The following is a 15,868-nucleotide window of genomic DNA, read 5'->3' on the forward strand; positions in this document are numbered from 1 at the left end:
ATTACAGCTCATAATTTACATTAGATTGCACTGCTTGAGTAATAAAAGATGTATAATGAGAAAGCTGACTTAATTTTGGAGGAAAATTACGTTGAAGTGACTGGTATGTTTCCTTTAATGGAATGCTCAGAGTAGAGCACCTAGCAATTCTCTTCTGAGTCCCCAACTTGAAACCCTGCAGGAGGAAAGGCTTTGTGACAGGAACTGTTGACCACCTGTCCCCTTCTCAGTGTTCTCTGTGCATTCTTCTCCTCTTACCATTCTTTGCTCCAGCCTGCTCTCCTCACTCAGGCCCCCACAGGTCTATCACCTGACACTGAAGGGGATGAGAAGCTGGGACTGGGGTGCTGCTGGTGGCTAACACCAAGGTGGTACCTCCCAGTTGGGGAAGGTCCGCAAAGTGAGAAAGGAGGGGAGAAAAAAGCAGAGACAGTAATCTTCCTGTGTCATGCAGGTCACAGGGACATTCGAGAGTTAGGATGTGGCACTGGGAAGCCTGGGGGGTTAAACTCTGTCATTAGGGCTGATTCTTTGCAGCATAACTCCAAGGGCAAAGCAGCCCCTGAAGGTTGAATAAACGTTGTTCAAGAGCATGGGATCTACAAAATCTGAAACAGACAGAAATCAATAGGGCTTTTCCTTGAAAACCTATAAATAGTTTTCTGAAATAACTTTTTTTTTGCCTAAGATCTTGGGAAACTATTTCCAGCAGCTCTCCATTATGACATTGCTTCCCTGCTTCCATTTGTGCACACCCAGGGCAGCAGTGAGTTAGGGGTGTGTGCCCACAATCAATATGCTTGCTGCCTTCTGTGTGTGACAGTGTGCATGTAAGAGGGCTGGGTGGCAGTGTCATTAGAGAATCTTACGCTTTAAAGAAGTGGCCAAACTCTATAATTAGCTCCTGTATGTGTTCAGGTTAGGCAGGGCATAGGTAGGTCTCTCTGAGATTAGAGCAGAGGACAAGCCCCTAACTAGGGAGAAGCTGGTCTATCAAATCACCTCCTGTCTCATTCCCTTGGGACTCCCCTTTTGAGTCCTTTCAGCACCACTATCCCTGGTCCCAGGAACACATGGTCCAATCTACTCTCTCAGGCCCACAGCTGGACTAAAAAATTAAGCCCATTTTTTCTGCCTTTTCTCACATGCCTGAGCCAGTCTAGGGAGCTAAACAGGGCTGAGCTTCATGATCACATGTCTGTAAGATGAGAAACAAATGCTATACAAATTGCATCTCTCTTATTTACATCTATGTTCTTTTCCCATGTATTTTAGTATATCTATCTTTTGCTATCTGGGGATTCTCTTTCTGTAGGTATCATCTGCCCTAACCGGGGAGGATTTTGAATATTAAGTCAGTGAAAGCAAGTTGTTCGAGGGTAGATGGACTCACAATCTTGACCGTCCTGGGCACTTTCAAAAGACCCAGCCTACCCACTCCAATACACAACAGGAGTGTGTAAATCCCATAGGAATACAGATTACGTATAGGAGATGATCCTTGATCCACCACTGAGTCTAGATACTTACTCTACTTCTCAGCCTTGATTTCAACCTGGTTCTTCAATCTTTGAAATTTGCCTTTTCATTGCCTGATGAACTGGGTGGCTTACCCTTGGTGCTGACCATTGGGTGTGACTGTCACATGAACACAACCAAGGCATCTGCCTTGGCTCAGCAGAACTTATTAGCATGGCTCACTTTCTTCTCCTCCTTCTTACCAGGGGATGAAATTTGGCAATCTGCACACTGCTTCATGCCTCACATAGTTACTGAAGAAATGGTAAGCATTAAGAAGTTGAGTAGCATAAATTTCCTGATAGGATGCTAAAAAGCATACTCACTGGAGAAAACAGGAGTCTAAACTCATTTTAAAAACATGATATCATACAATATTTCAGCAAGGAGACTTTAACAAAGCTGATTCAAGGTTTTAGTAAACTTTTGTCTCCTCGTACACCAAACCCAGAACCATTCTCTATCCCTTGCTCCCTGAGTAAGAACAAACATGAAAACAACTTACTGTAAACTGGATTTGGCAGCCACCCATGATGTAGTCCAAGAAAGAGTGCATCTTGTGGATCTGTATAGGAGGAGGAGAGGAGACTGGGTTAATAATAGCATGGTCTGTTTCCTGATATAACAGAGGGCTAAACTTTGGGAATAAGCTGGTAAGCCAGAGGAAAGAGCAGAAAGACATCTGTAGAAAAAAGATGGGTCAGTTGATTTTGTTCTGTTAAAGGAGAGAAAGAAAGCAATGTCAATACAGATGGTCCTGTGTGGGCTGCCAATATCCAACCCTTGCTCCCCTCTCTTTTGGTGTATGCATGATTTTAATCAGCTCTGCCTCTGGGGTGAGACTTAAACTATATTTTCAAAGGTCACTACTATTTTGAAATCAATAATGTCTCGTGTTTGACTGCAGTCTTGCTTCCCTGTGTCTAAGTCCCAGTCTTGGTAACATTCTTTAATACACAGGTAATCTAGATTGGTAGCTTTGAGATTGCAATTACCTGGGAAGGTAATTTACTGATAATTTCTAGTTAGTTAGACCCCTACCCTGCCATGAATAACAATGACTAACATTTATTGAGTTATTGTATGCCAAGTACTTACTGTATGCCAAGTACTCAATGTCTTTTATCTCATTTAATTCTTGGAACCACCCTGTGAATGTGATACAATTATTATTATTGTACCCATTTTATAGACGAGGAAACTGAGGTTACAATAACAACTCTCATAAATGGTAGAGTTGAGACTCAAATGATACAAGTCTGGACTTCATAGTCCATTCCTTTGACCTCTGTGCTGGAAGTGAGTATAGTCATTGCTTTCTGCCAACTCCTACCATCTGTGTTCTCATGTTCTTTACTGATTTCTTGTCTTAATTTCTGCTTCTTTACGATTTTGCTGTTTGGCTGTTGGTAATATTCATCCAAGTATTTATTGGACACCCACTATGCACTAGATGCTAGGAATAGAGTGATTAGAGAAACAGATATGGTACTTACAGTCAGAGAGCTTATAGTCAGGATCCTTCTACCTAGATAATCAGTAACTGTGATTTTTGACTCTTGCTACTCAGATTCCATCTAATGCTCAGGGAAGCTTCTGAGAGACTGACCCCCAAAATCCTGTGTTGGTCTGTCTAGGTACCACTTCCAGGTGGCACACATCTATTGGCAGATTCTTCTCAGCGTTGATGTTCACCTGGCCCTCTATTAGTGCCTGCTCCTGGATTCCTTAGGGCAATGTTTTGCCTGATAGTAGATTGAGAACCTTCTAGAAAGGATTCACGATTCTAGATGCCATTAAGAATATTCATGATTCATGGGGAGGAGGTCAATATATCAACATTAACAAGAGTTTGGAAGAAGTCCATTTCAACCCTTATGGATGACTTTGAGGAGTTCAAGCCTTCAGTGGAGAATGCAGATGTGGTGGAAATAGCAAGAGAACTAGAGTTAGAAGTGGAGCCTGAAGATGTGACTGAATTGGGCAATCTTATGATAAAACTTGAATGGATAAGAAGTTGCTTCTCATGGATGAGCAAAGAAAGTGGTTTCTCAAGACAGAATCTACCCCTGGTGAAGATGCTGTGAACATTGTTGAAATGACAACAAAGGATTTAGAATATTCCATAAACTTAGTTGCTAAAACAGTGGCAGAGTTTGAGAGGATTGACTCCACTTTGAAAGAAGTTCTACTGTGGGTAAAATGCAATCAAATAGCATCACACGCTACAGAGAAATCTTTCATGAAAGGAGTCAATCAATGCAGCAAACTTCATCGTTGGTGTTCTTTAAAAATTGCTCCAGCCACCACAACTTTCAGCAACCACCACTCTGATCAACCATCAGCACCCATGAACATCAAGGCAACACCCTCTACCAGTAAAAAAGGTTACAACTTGCTGAAGGCTCAGACGATTGTTAGTATTTTTTAGCAATAAAGTATTTTTTTAATTTATGTATATACTTTTTTTAAACATAATGCTATTGCACACTTAATAGGCTACAGTGTAGTATAAACATAACTTTTATATGCACTAGAAAACCAAAAAAATTGTGTGACTCACTTTATTGTGGTGGAACTAAACCCAGAATCTCTCTGACATATGCCTACATATATATATATATATATATACACACATATATGTGTGTGTGTGTATGTGTGTGTGAATATATAAGCACATATATATTGTATGTGCATATATATGTATATGTATAAATAATATGGATGACATTTAAGTCTTGTGTGGTAAAGTCAGAAAGACATGGGTTAAAATCTCAGCTCTTAAATTTACTACTCATGTGACTCTGAGCTAGTTATATTACCTCATTTGAAAGCAGAAATCTCAGGTTTGTGATAAGAATAGAGTTTATTGTAGTTACTCTCACACAGTAAGTATTCAACTTGTGGCAGAATTAGTCTCAGTTGTAATTTAAAAGTTTTAATTATTAGCACATGTGATTCCCTGCAAAGTTGTAGCTCCTTTGGGAGGAAATTCTAGGCTCTGTAATCTTCTCTCGTCTTGTTTTATGGAACTCTTTCAGCAGGAGTAAGGTACTACATATAAAGCACTGGGCACTATGAAAGGCATAAAGTAGGTGTTCTAGAACCCTATTTGGGAATCTTTCTCTGGTGCTGCCCTGGGCAGAGAATATCCTGACCTGTGACCAGAATTCTCCTATCTTTGGGGGCAGGACTGTCCCAGAGGAGAGGATGGCGGCATTGGGCTGCCACAGCTCCAAAACCACCCAAGCTTTTACATTTATCATTTTATGTCCGTTAATACATTGAATATTTGATTTTTATTTTAAAAAGATCACATCTATTTGACACTCCTTTCCTCCGACCACATCACCTGAATTCTTCCTCCCAGTCAGCCCTAGCTTCATACTCCTGGAAGAGAAGGCTGTGCACATACCTTACACTGATTCAAAATCACAATGCCTGAGTTCTTGTAATTCTTCTTCTTGGCTTTGTACTTGGGATTGATGCACTCCCACTGCACCTGCAACAAGAAGGGTCTCAGCATGAGAAGCTGCTCAGGAAGAAGTCGAGTCATTCAATGAGGCCAGGCCCCTGGGTGCTGCCGGACAAACTGAACTGAGGTGGACTGACAAATGGTCTCTCCCTCGCATGTAGAGGAGCAACAGTGGTTGAGAGTGCGACTCTGATATCAGACTTCTGATGTGAACCCCAGCTCCTTCATCTCCCTGCAGTGTGACTTTTGGCAAATTCCTTGATTCCTCTATACCTTGAATATCTCCTCTACAAAGTGGAGTTTATAGCTATATCTATCTCATAGGATTATTGTGAAGATTAAATGGTTAATCCACGTAATGATTTTAGAACATTGCCTGGCACATATAAATACTTATTATTAATAAGGTCAAATCAAGCAGCAGAGGGAAGAAGAAATCTGCAGAAATACAGCTGAGTGATGCCCAAGCACCAAGTCTTACTACCTGGGAATTGACTTAAAAGGTGGGAAAACTGAGGAACGTTGAATGCTGGCTACAGGAATTTAGTGTGGACAATGATGAATGTACATAGAACTCTACTGAGAATTAAAATAATGGATTGATATATGTTACAATGGTGCCACAGTCGCTTTCCAAAGGAGCCTCTTTGAGGGATAGGATCAGAGCCACAGAAGTAACCAGGATCTGAGAAGGCAGCTAGGAACTAAGGCGCTACCTAGAAGAACAAGTCTCAATCTTTCCAGCCTATAGAAGATTTCACGGAATGAAATCAATGTGAGTCAAATATCCAAGAGTCATTGAATGTTCCTGCCATCCTATGGGAGCTGGATCTTTGGATTTCAACTCAAGAAACAAAATTTTACTCCCTGTTAGCAGTGTCTGCAAATGAAGCAGTTTCCAAAGCAAATGGGATAGTCTGCTACAGTAGTAGCCTGAGAGTAATCCATTCCTCTCAGTGTCCATGCATTTCTGTAGTTCATGTAGAAAGCGTTCATTATCAAGTCAGTTACCACTGTGGGAAACTAGGGCTTAGACCTGCTGGGGAACTCAGGAACATGCATAGAGCACACACTTTGGAGTTTTGCCACCTGAGAGGCAAGGGTGCTGGGGTATTTATACTCCAGTTTCCATTAGTGATTCGTTGAGATCTGCTTCCTGGAAGGTGATACATCTGCCCCACACTTCTAGCCTGTTTTGGGCATGGGCAAAGCAGACTCCAAGAGAAAGCCCTCAGGCAAAGAGATTCAGGTATTGCAGCTGGAAGTTGGGCAGTTGAACACTGAACAGGTAAGAAGAGAAGTAGCATTATTAGGCCTAGATAACAGTAACTGACTGGTATATTGATATATGAAAGTGTGTGTCTGTGGGAAACACAGAAGGGGTTTAGGTTTCTGTGTAGTGCAATATGTCTTTGTGCCATGTGGTAGTGTTTGGGTACTGGCCTTGGTATCAAGTGTGTAAGAGTAAAATGGTAAAAATAGATGAAAACCTGGTGCCCATAATAAAAATTTGGAGGATTCAAGTCATTTCTCAAAAGGATTATGTGTGTTATGAATGTCAGCAAGTCATGGAAATTAGAGTTGGGAAGAATACTACTACCAATAGCAGTTATTTTGGAAGTGCTAGCTATACGGTAGTTGCTCTGCTAGTTATATCATGGATTGTCTCATTTACTCTTCACAAAATTACAAGGTAGGTACAATTATCACCCTCATATTTTAGGTGAGAAAAATGAGGCACAGAGAGATTAGGTATTTTTCCAAGCCTACACAGCTAAAAAAAGAATTAGAAATATTCTCATCTAAGCTTTGCATTTTACTGATGGAGACACTATAGCATTTGGAGGCACTGTCTTGTCCAAGGTCACATAACTGCTTTGGGTTGGGCTAGTTCTAGAATGGAGGACCTAGCTCTAGAATCTAGGTACTCAAATGCCACCATGCTCCCTTCTCATTACATTTAATCACACATTGACATTTTTCTTCTGTTTTATTTGTAGCTGGGTGCTAAGGATGCATGACAGAGAGTATCTGGGGCAAAACCACAAGTGGTTTACCATGTACCTGTTTCCCTTCCAATGCTCCTCTCATCTCCTTGAATGTTGAGGTGAATTCTCCAATGAAGTCATGTTTGCCATTGGAGTCCCAGTCCCATACGATGCACTGCAAGAGAAAAGAATTGCTACTTTTTAAAAATTAAGAATGCACCCACAGCAGGTGAAGGCAGTGTGAACTATATGAGGAAGAGTGGATGAAAGAAGTTTGGTCTCGAACAAAAGCCCAGGAGTCTGGGATTGCAGCATGTAGGATGTAATATTCCTTAGGTTTCTATAGCCCTTTACTTGGCCTTTTTGCTAAGATGTTGAAACAGTCCTGTGACGCAGCACTGACTGCAATAGTTTGCCCATTTTTCAGATAAGGCCAGGAAGACCCAAAGAAGATAAGCGACTTGCTGAAGGCACCATCTAGTGAGTGAAAACCTAGGACTTGAAGGCGGGTGTCCTGCCCCCAATTCCAGGGCTCTCTTCCCCATAGCAGACAGCCTCCTGGGTTTACAGCCAGAATCAGATGCCTGAGTCCCCGTCTGTAGCTTCCACAATAGCAGCTTCTGTTTAACGATTTGAATGGGGCCACATTAATCACATTTTTCTTTTTCTATTTTTTTTTCTGAAGGCAAAAGAACAATTCCAACAAAAGATAGTCAGAAGGCAAAAAAGTGAAATCTTTAATGTACTCACACAAAAGATGGATGGAAGATGGTGACAGAAGCAGCACTGGTAAATATCACACACCCACCACACACAAGATGCGACCATTTGCTTCTGACAAGAGTGCTCCTTTTAACAATGTTAAGGCTCAATTCTGAACTCCCAAGTGACACTTTGTAGAGTGACTAGATTAGATCAGCAGCAACCCCTCTGCTTGGTCACATGTCTTGGTGAACAGAAGGTTGTCCATTTTTTTCCAGGGTAGAGGTTGGACTAGGGTCTTTAGATACCACTTCTACATCTTAAGCCAATGATTTGCAGCAAAGTCCCAGACATCAAATAAGATGAAGGCAGCAAAGGGGACCTTTTACTTAGAGGTTCTCTTTGGAATATTGGGGTTCTATGAGGCAACCTGGTCCTTCCTCAGGATACAGATCCCAATGGTCCATCTTGCCTTGGAAAATCAGATTTGTTAAATCTATTCCCAGATTCTGTGGGATGCCCCACAGATCTGTAACAAAATATGTCCAAAATGAAACATAGTTTCCCCCCTAAATTTATTCCTACTCATTTATTTTCTGTCACTGTGAATCGTACCAACATGCATCCAGTTGCTACAAACAGAAAACTGGGCATCATTCCCACTAGTCCTCTCTCCCCTCACCCTCCCACATTGGGTCCTCTCCATTCTGTCTCCTAAATATAGCCCAGCTCCAGCACTTCTCTCCACTCTCACTGCTCCTTCTCACCTGCATTACTGCAGCCGTCTCCCAGCTTGTCTCCTCGCCTTGCCTTTCTTGGACTCCTCTATCCCCTGTAACACACTAGTTATGTTAATTCTATGCTTAAAATTAAAATGTGCATAGGTTAATAGGTCTTCCAAGATCTTTCATGATCTGACTCCCTCAGTATTCCCAAATTCACCCTTTATGATCCATGTTTACTGTATTTTAAAGTTTTTCTAATATGGGGTTGGTAGGAATAAAAAGTATTTACTGAGACTTTTTTTTTTTTTTTTGAGGCATCTTAGAGAAAAACTAATTTCTCCACTTCTGCTTTCTCTTTAAATGTGGAGGATTTTGTTAGGTAGTTATTTTGCTTAGAAAACATGAAGAAGCCCTTTGGTTAGGAAAAATAATACATTAGAACAAATCAGAATGGAAAAGGTTAAGATAAAAAGAGCTAAGTTGCTCTGCTGAAAAAAGTGATGGTCAAGTTGAATTTTCTCTTTGGTAACTAGAGACACAGAGGTGAGACCCAGAAGTGAGGGTTGAGAAGAAATTAGGGCAGGTTTCTTCAGAGGGCTGAAGATGGACCCAGATTTGGGGTGGGAGGAGGTGAGAGACAGGTAAAGAATTTTGGAAACTGTGATGTCTAATTTTCAAGGTCGGGTTATTTATATATCTCTCTTCTCCATTCCTTTCTGACTTGCCCCCTCCTATTAACCCTGAGACTCCAGTAAATCTGCTACCTGCAACAGCATTATACTGATGGTGACTTGGAGAACAAAGGAGAGGGGCTGTGTCCATGCTGTGGGGACAAGTAGACCAGAGAGCTGCATGAGATGCACAACAGTGACTAGAATTGAGTGGGGAGCAGGACTGTGAAGAGAGAGCTTGACAGGTGAACCCTAGCAGTGAGACTCCAAAGAAATACTGTAAAGGGCTTTCAGCTTCTGCAGTGACATGAAATTAGAATTCAAGTTATTTTATTTAGAATTAAAAATGACCCTCGAGCTTGTAAAGTCTGCTTTTAGTGCTGTAACTAAATATTTCTAGTTTTCCTTCCAATCACATTTCTTTGTCCCTATATGTTTGGCTGTGGCCATGTGACATGTGTTGGCTAATGAAATACAAGTAGGAACTACTTGAGTCAGTTTCAGGTGGAAGCTTCAAAAACTGGAGCTTGATTTACATGCTTTATCACTCCCTCTACTTTGGTGATCACCAACATTCCTAACAGTAGCTGTTCTGTCAACCTGAGTGCCTAAGTGAGGGTAATGTAGAGCTCCCAGATGATCCATGATGGTTATATGTGCATACAAGAAATAAACCTATTGTTTTCAGCCACTGGGATTACTACAGCATAACCTAGTCTAAGAACTATTTAAATACTTAAAGCACTATCATAGGAAAAGGTATTACAATTTACTTAGTCTGACTACAAAAGTGAGAAAAACAGAATTTCAAGAGGAGGTTACAAAGAAATAAAAAGAAAAAGCATTTTCCAATAAACCTGTTCAAAACCAGAATAATCTGTTTGTAAGAGTGTGTTTTTATTGTTGGAAATCTTCAAGTGAAAACTATAGGACCACAGGCAAAAACTGTAGTAGAGAAAGTCAAATGGAGAAAGTTATGAAGAATATAGTGGGCTATTTTAAAACTTTCTTCTAACTTGGAGATGCTAAGATTAGATCAAGTTGCACAGGGTGCAAAATAAAATCAATGGAAAGCTTAGCTCACACTGGTTGAAATGTTATGCAATGGGGCCGGGCACGGTGGCTCACGCCTGTAATCCTAGCACTCGGGAGGCCGAGGTAGGTGGATCGCTCAAGGTCAGGAGTTTGAGACCAGCCTGAGCAAGAGTGAGACCCCATTTCTACTAAAAATAGAAAGAAATTAGCTGGACAACTAAAAATATATATAGAAAAAATTAGCTGGGCATGGTGGTGCATGCCTGTAGTCCCAGCTACTCGGGAGGCTAAGGTAGTAGGATCGCTTAAGCCCAGGAGTTTGAGGTTGCTGTGAGCTAGGCTGACGCCATGGCACTCTAGCCTGGGCAACAGAGCAAGACTCTGTCTCAAAAAACAAGCAAACAAAAAAGAAATGTTATGCAATGCAGCATAGCTTTGGTAGGAGTGATAAGAACCCTTTTTAATTCAAGGTAGGATGAAGTTCTACCTTACTCTTTCCAATGGGCAGTGAAACAAATCAATGGTTCAGTCATTTGGAAAAGTTGTTCAGGATGTACCTTGTGACCTGATTGCTGTTACAATGAGATGTTTTTCTGTTTGCCAGCCCCTCCTTATTGACCCTGACACTCACACATTTCTTACCTGGAGCAAGAAACAGAAGAGAGCTTGCTGGGCCTGGACACAGTGAGAGGAAGAAGGGTGGTTCCTGGGACTCTGTCTTTGAGACTCATAATTTTGCCTGGTAGTAAATATAACCCACTGAATGCCTGAGTCTGACTCTCAGGTACTTACTCTTCTACATTTGGGAGAAGCAAAGAAAAAGGCCAAGGGGGCAGAAACAAATAAAAGAAGTGGAAGCAGCCTTTTTAACGTCCCCTTGCATTGGTTAAAAGAGTAGGCGTCCCCTTCTGTAGCGGAAGGGACATAAACCACACATCAGTCCTTCTTTACCCTCTTGAATTTCCTATCATGCTTTGGTTAATCACTGTCCCTCCTTCACCACAGGCTTCAGCTTGGCGTTTATGATGTGCTCTCTGGCTGGGGCAGAAAGGGAGTGACCACTATCCACCACCCTGGGCTGGAGGATGAGTCTGGCCTGACAAAACTCCAGTCAGGGCCACCCAGTAGCAGGCAGTGCTGTTTACACAGGCCTGTTTCTTCAATCAGCTGGCATTCCCCATGATGGCAGTTGCAGAATTGTTTTGACCTTTCTGAGAAGGGATCCCAAAGGAAGTAAGTCACGGTGAAGCAGACAAATAAAAACACTGGCTTTCCTTCTCTCCCTGCCATGAAGCTGGCTTATGACGGCTCTGATGCAGCTGACAGGAACATCTCTAGTAAAAAGTAAACAGATCAACTATCCTGCAGAAAAACTGAGACAGAGGCAGAGTTCTTGGTGTGAATCAATAAAAAGGTCTTGACAGATCTGTGAGAACTCAGCATCTCAAAATTATCTGCAAGCCAGAAAGCCTTCTCAAGTTCTTACATCTCCCAGAGAAGTTTAGGTATAGAATCTTAAAATACGGCTGCTCAACAGAGATGGTCCAGTGAACTCTCTCATTTTACAGAAAAGGAAATTGATGGCAGAGAAGTGACTTCCACAAGTTTGTCCAGTACGACAGGTACTGAATTTCAGGTTTCCTGCCTCCCTGATTTCACCACTAACACACAAACAGCAAATTACAATTTGCTATATAAAAACTGCATAGTGCTTACTATAAGCCAGACATTGTTCTGAGCACTTCATGGATACCAACTCACTTAAACCACAGAACAAGTTATTGTTATGTTTATCTTACAGATGAAGAAACTGAAGCACAGAAAGGTGAAGTAACTTTCTCAAAACTACACCACTAACCCTAGGTAATCATTGAACTTAAGGAAGTTAAGCTTCATCACTTGTCTTAACTGAACATCTTTTATGAACACAGACCATTTGTGTCCTGCAACTTTATTGAATTCATTTATTAGATCTAACAGTTTATTTTTGTGGGGTCTTTAGGGTTTTGTACATATAGAATTATGTCACCTGCAAGCAGAGGTAATTTTACTTATTGCTTTCTGATTTGGATGCCTTTTATTTCTGTTTCTTGCCTAATTGCTCTTGCTAGGACTTTCAGTACTATGTTGAATAGAAGTGGTGAGGGTAGGCATCCTTGTCTTGTTCCTGATCTTAGAGGAAAGACTTTCAATTTTTCACCATTGAGTATGATGTTAGCTGTGGGCTTGTCATACATTGTCTTAATTATGTTGAGGTACACTTTTTCTATAGTTTGTTGAGTGATTTTTACCATGAAAGGGCGTTGAATTTGTCAACCCAGAATAGCCAAAATGATACTGAGAAAGAAGAACAAAGCTGGTGGGATCACACTTCCTGGTTATAAAATATATTATAAAGCTACAATAATGAAAACAGTATGGGGTGTCGGGCAGATGGAGGAGAGGAGGCGATGGGCATATACACACCTAATGGATGTGGTGCACCATCTGTGGGATTGACACGCTTGAAGCTCTGACTCAGGTGAGGCAAAGGTAATATACATAACCTAAACATTTGTACCCCCGTAATATGCTGAAATAAAAAAAAATTAAAAATAAATAAATAAAAACAAAACAAAAAAAATCCCAGTATGATACTGAACTAAAGATAGACAGACCAATAGAACAGAATGGAGGGCCCCAAAATAAAACCACACATGTATACATTCAACTGATCTTTGAGAAGGGTATTAAGAATAGACAATGGGGGATAGATTGTCTTTTCAACAAATTGTGTTGGGAGAACTGGATATCCATATGCCAAAAGATGAAATTGGACCCTATCTTATGTCATACACAAATTCAACTCAAAATAGATTAAATACTTAAACATAAGACCTGAGACTATAAATTGTAAATAAAGATGTAGGGAAAAGCTTCTTGACATTGGTCTTGGCAATGATTTCTTGGATATAATGCCAAAAGCACAGGCAATAAAAGCAAAAATAGAGAGGTGGGACTTCATCAAACTAAAAAGCTCTTGCACAATAAAGGAAATAATCAACAGAATGAAAGGGAAACCTATGGAATGGGAGTATATATTTGCAAACCATATATTTTATAAAAGTTAATATTCTAAGTAAAAAAACTCCTGCAACTTAATAAAAAAAAACCAAACAGCCCAATTAAAAAATGGACAAAGGACTTGAATAGGCATTTTGTCACAGAAGACATACAAATAATCAACAGGTATATTCAAAGATGCTCAACATCATTAATTATTAGGGAAATGCCAATCAAACTAGAATGGGATATCACCTCACCTTAAATAATAGCATGGCCATTATTTAAAAAATACACACACACATAAGTGTTGGTGAGGATGTGGAGAAATTGGAACCTTTTTCAATTGTTGGTGGGAATGTAAATGGTACAGCAGCTATGGAAAATAGTATGAGTGTTCCTCAAAAAATTTAATATAGCACTCCATATGATCCAGCAATCTCACTTCTGAGTATATAACCAAAAGAATTGAAATCAGGATCTTGAAGAGCTATCTGCACTTCCATGATCATTATAGTATTATTCACAATATCCAAGATGTGGAAACAACCTAAATATTCATTGGTGAATAAATGGGTAAAGAAAATGTGGTATATACATACAATAGAATATTATTCAGCTTTAAAAGAGAAGGGAATCCTGTCATTTTTGACGACAATGGATGGACCTGGAGAACATTGTGTTAAGTGAAATAAGCCAGTCACAGAAGGGCAAATACTGCATGATTCCACTTATTTGAGGTATGTGCAATAGTCAAGCTCATAGAAGCAGAGGATGCAATAGTGGTTGCCAGGGGTTGGGAGGTAGGGAATTGGGGAACTGTTAAATATGTATAAAGTTTTAGCTGTATTAGGTGAATAAGTTCTGGGGAACTAATGCACAACATAGTGCCATAGTTAACAATACGGTATTGTGCACTTCAAGATTTGTTAAATGAGTAGCTCCGAGTTAAATGTTCTCACCACAATAAAATAAAAATAAAATATCACAAAGAAACTTTGGGAGGTGTTGGATATGTCTATGACCTTGACTGGGGTAATGGTATCATGTGGGTATTTGCATATGTTCAAAGTCATCAAATTGTGCACATTATGTGTAATTCTTTAAGTATCAATTGTATCTCAAAAAAGCTGTTAAAAATTAAGTAAAGGAGATTTTCCTTGATAATCTGGGTGAGCCTGACACAATCAGTTGAAGGGTCTTAAGAGTAGAACTGAGGCTTCCCTGAGAAAGAAGAAATTTTGCCTATGGATTGAAGCTTCAGCTCCTGCCCTTAGGGATGGCCTGCCCTACATACTGATTTCAGACTTGCCTAGCCAGCCCCCACAATCCCATTAGTCAATGCCTTGCAATAAGTCTCTTAATACATGTATATTCCCCTGGTTCTGTTTCTCAGGTGGAACCCTGACTGATACAACCTTCCTCACCTCTTCCCTTGCTCTCATGTAGTCACATTTTGAAGTGAGTTTTCAGTGACAGACAGTTGATCCTCTCATACTAATGTGCCAACATTTATTAATATCAGACAATAGCTTTGTCCCAAGTATTCTAAGTATTTGGCTCTGACTCATTTGATCTTCACAGTAACCCTATCGGTGAGGCACTGTGAGTTTCATCTCTACTCCACAGATGAGAAAACTGACAGAGAGGTCAATCAACTACTGCTGTTTTAGAATCTTCGGGGTGTTTAGAGTATGGCTGACTTTGATGTCATGGTCCTAAGGGTCTGAATCTGATCCAGTTTCTGGGCGGCAGAAGCCAGCTGTCCAAACTGTGGTCATGAAACAACATAGTGTCTGCTAATCACTGCAAAACTCCCATGGTTAAAGGAAATCTATTCTTCTCTTGACTTTTAATTTTTTTTTAATATTGCAACTTGTTATTTTCCCAGGTAAAGTAGAAATCTTTGTCAAATTTCTCCTGGATCCTTACTTGTACCGTCCTTTAAGCTTCCATTTAATCTGTTTATATCTGCTTGAACATATGTCTAATTCCATGGTAACCACTGGTTTATGAGTCCATATTCATTACTTCAAGGAAACTCCTGAGCACTGAGATTTTCATCAGGGTTTAGCATAGTTCTTCAGCACCAGTAATAAATGCTCAGTGAGTGAGTGAAAAAGGCCTTTCTCCCTGAGTTGAGTTGATGGCAGTTCTCTGAGTGCTTGTCTCTACATTGCAAAGGGAAGGCAAGATATTGTAATAAACTGGTTAATTATTAATAAAGAAGGCCATCAAACTGGATAATATGTTCAGCAGTTGTAGACATGAGTTGTAGGCACAGAGTCATAGTTACAGGATTTTAGCACTGCTTTAGTGACTGTTTACACAGGTTGCTAGGAACTGGGAAGCAGGAGACCTGAGCTCTATGCCCAGCTCTGAGGATAATGCTATGAGACCTTGGGCAAGCTCTTCCATCTCTCTGTGCCTCAGTTTCCTACTTTATAAAAGGTGTGTCTGGGAATGAGAATGGGAATGAATACTCTCTGAGAGCCCTTCCAAATCCCCAAATCTCCAGTTACACGATATTGCATCTTTATCCCTTTTTCAATCTTCTATTCTGAAGTCTGAGATAACCATATTAAAGCAATAAAATTGTTAAATCAATACCCAATTAACACTACTCCCTTTGTGTACCTTTTGTTAGATATTGTTATGTCCCTTGGGCAACTAAAAGTCACTTGTTTATTGTCTCATGGTGATCCTCACAAG

General features: G+C 40.3%; 1 protein-coding gene across 2 annotated transcripts in view; it reads right to left on the reverse strand.

The window, feature by feature from the left end:
* The window catches only part of CPNE4 (copine 4), a 433,633-nt gene that overhangs the window by 39,526 nt on the left and 378,239 nt on the right, over positions 1-15,868 (reverse strand). For both annotated transcript variants that reach the window (XM_045538714.1, XM_045538722.1), the window contains 3 exons: positions 7,058-7,156; positions 4,934-5,020; positions 2,024-2,083 (listed from right to left, as the gene is read on the reverse strand). In XM_045538714.1, coding sequence (XP_045394670.1) covers positions 2,024-2,083; positions 4,934-5,020; positions 7,058-7,156 — 246 coding nt within the window. The remainder of the gene's footprint in view (positions 1-2,023; positions 2,084-4,933; positions 5,021-7,057; positions 7,157-15,868) is intronic.

The sequence above is a fragment of the Lemur catta genome, chromosome 1 (assembly GCF_020740605.2).
Source record: "Lemur catta isolate mLemCat1 chromosome 1, mLemCat1.pri, whole genome shotgun sequence".
NCBI lineage: Eukaryota > Metazoa > Chordata > Mammalia > Primates > Lemuridae > Lemur > Lemur catta.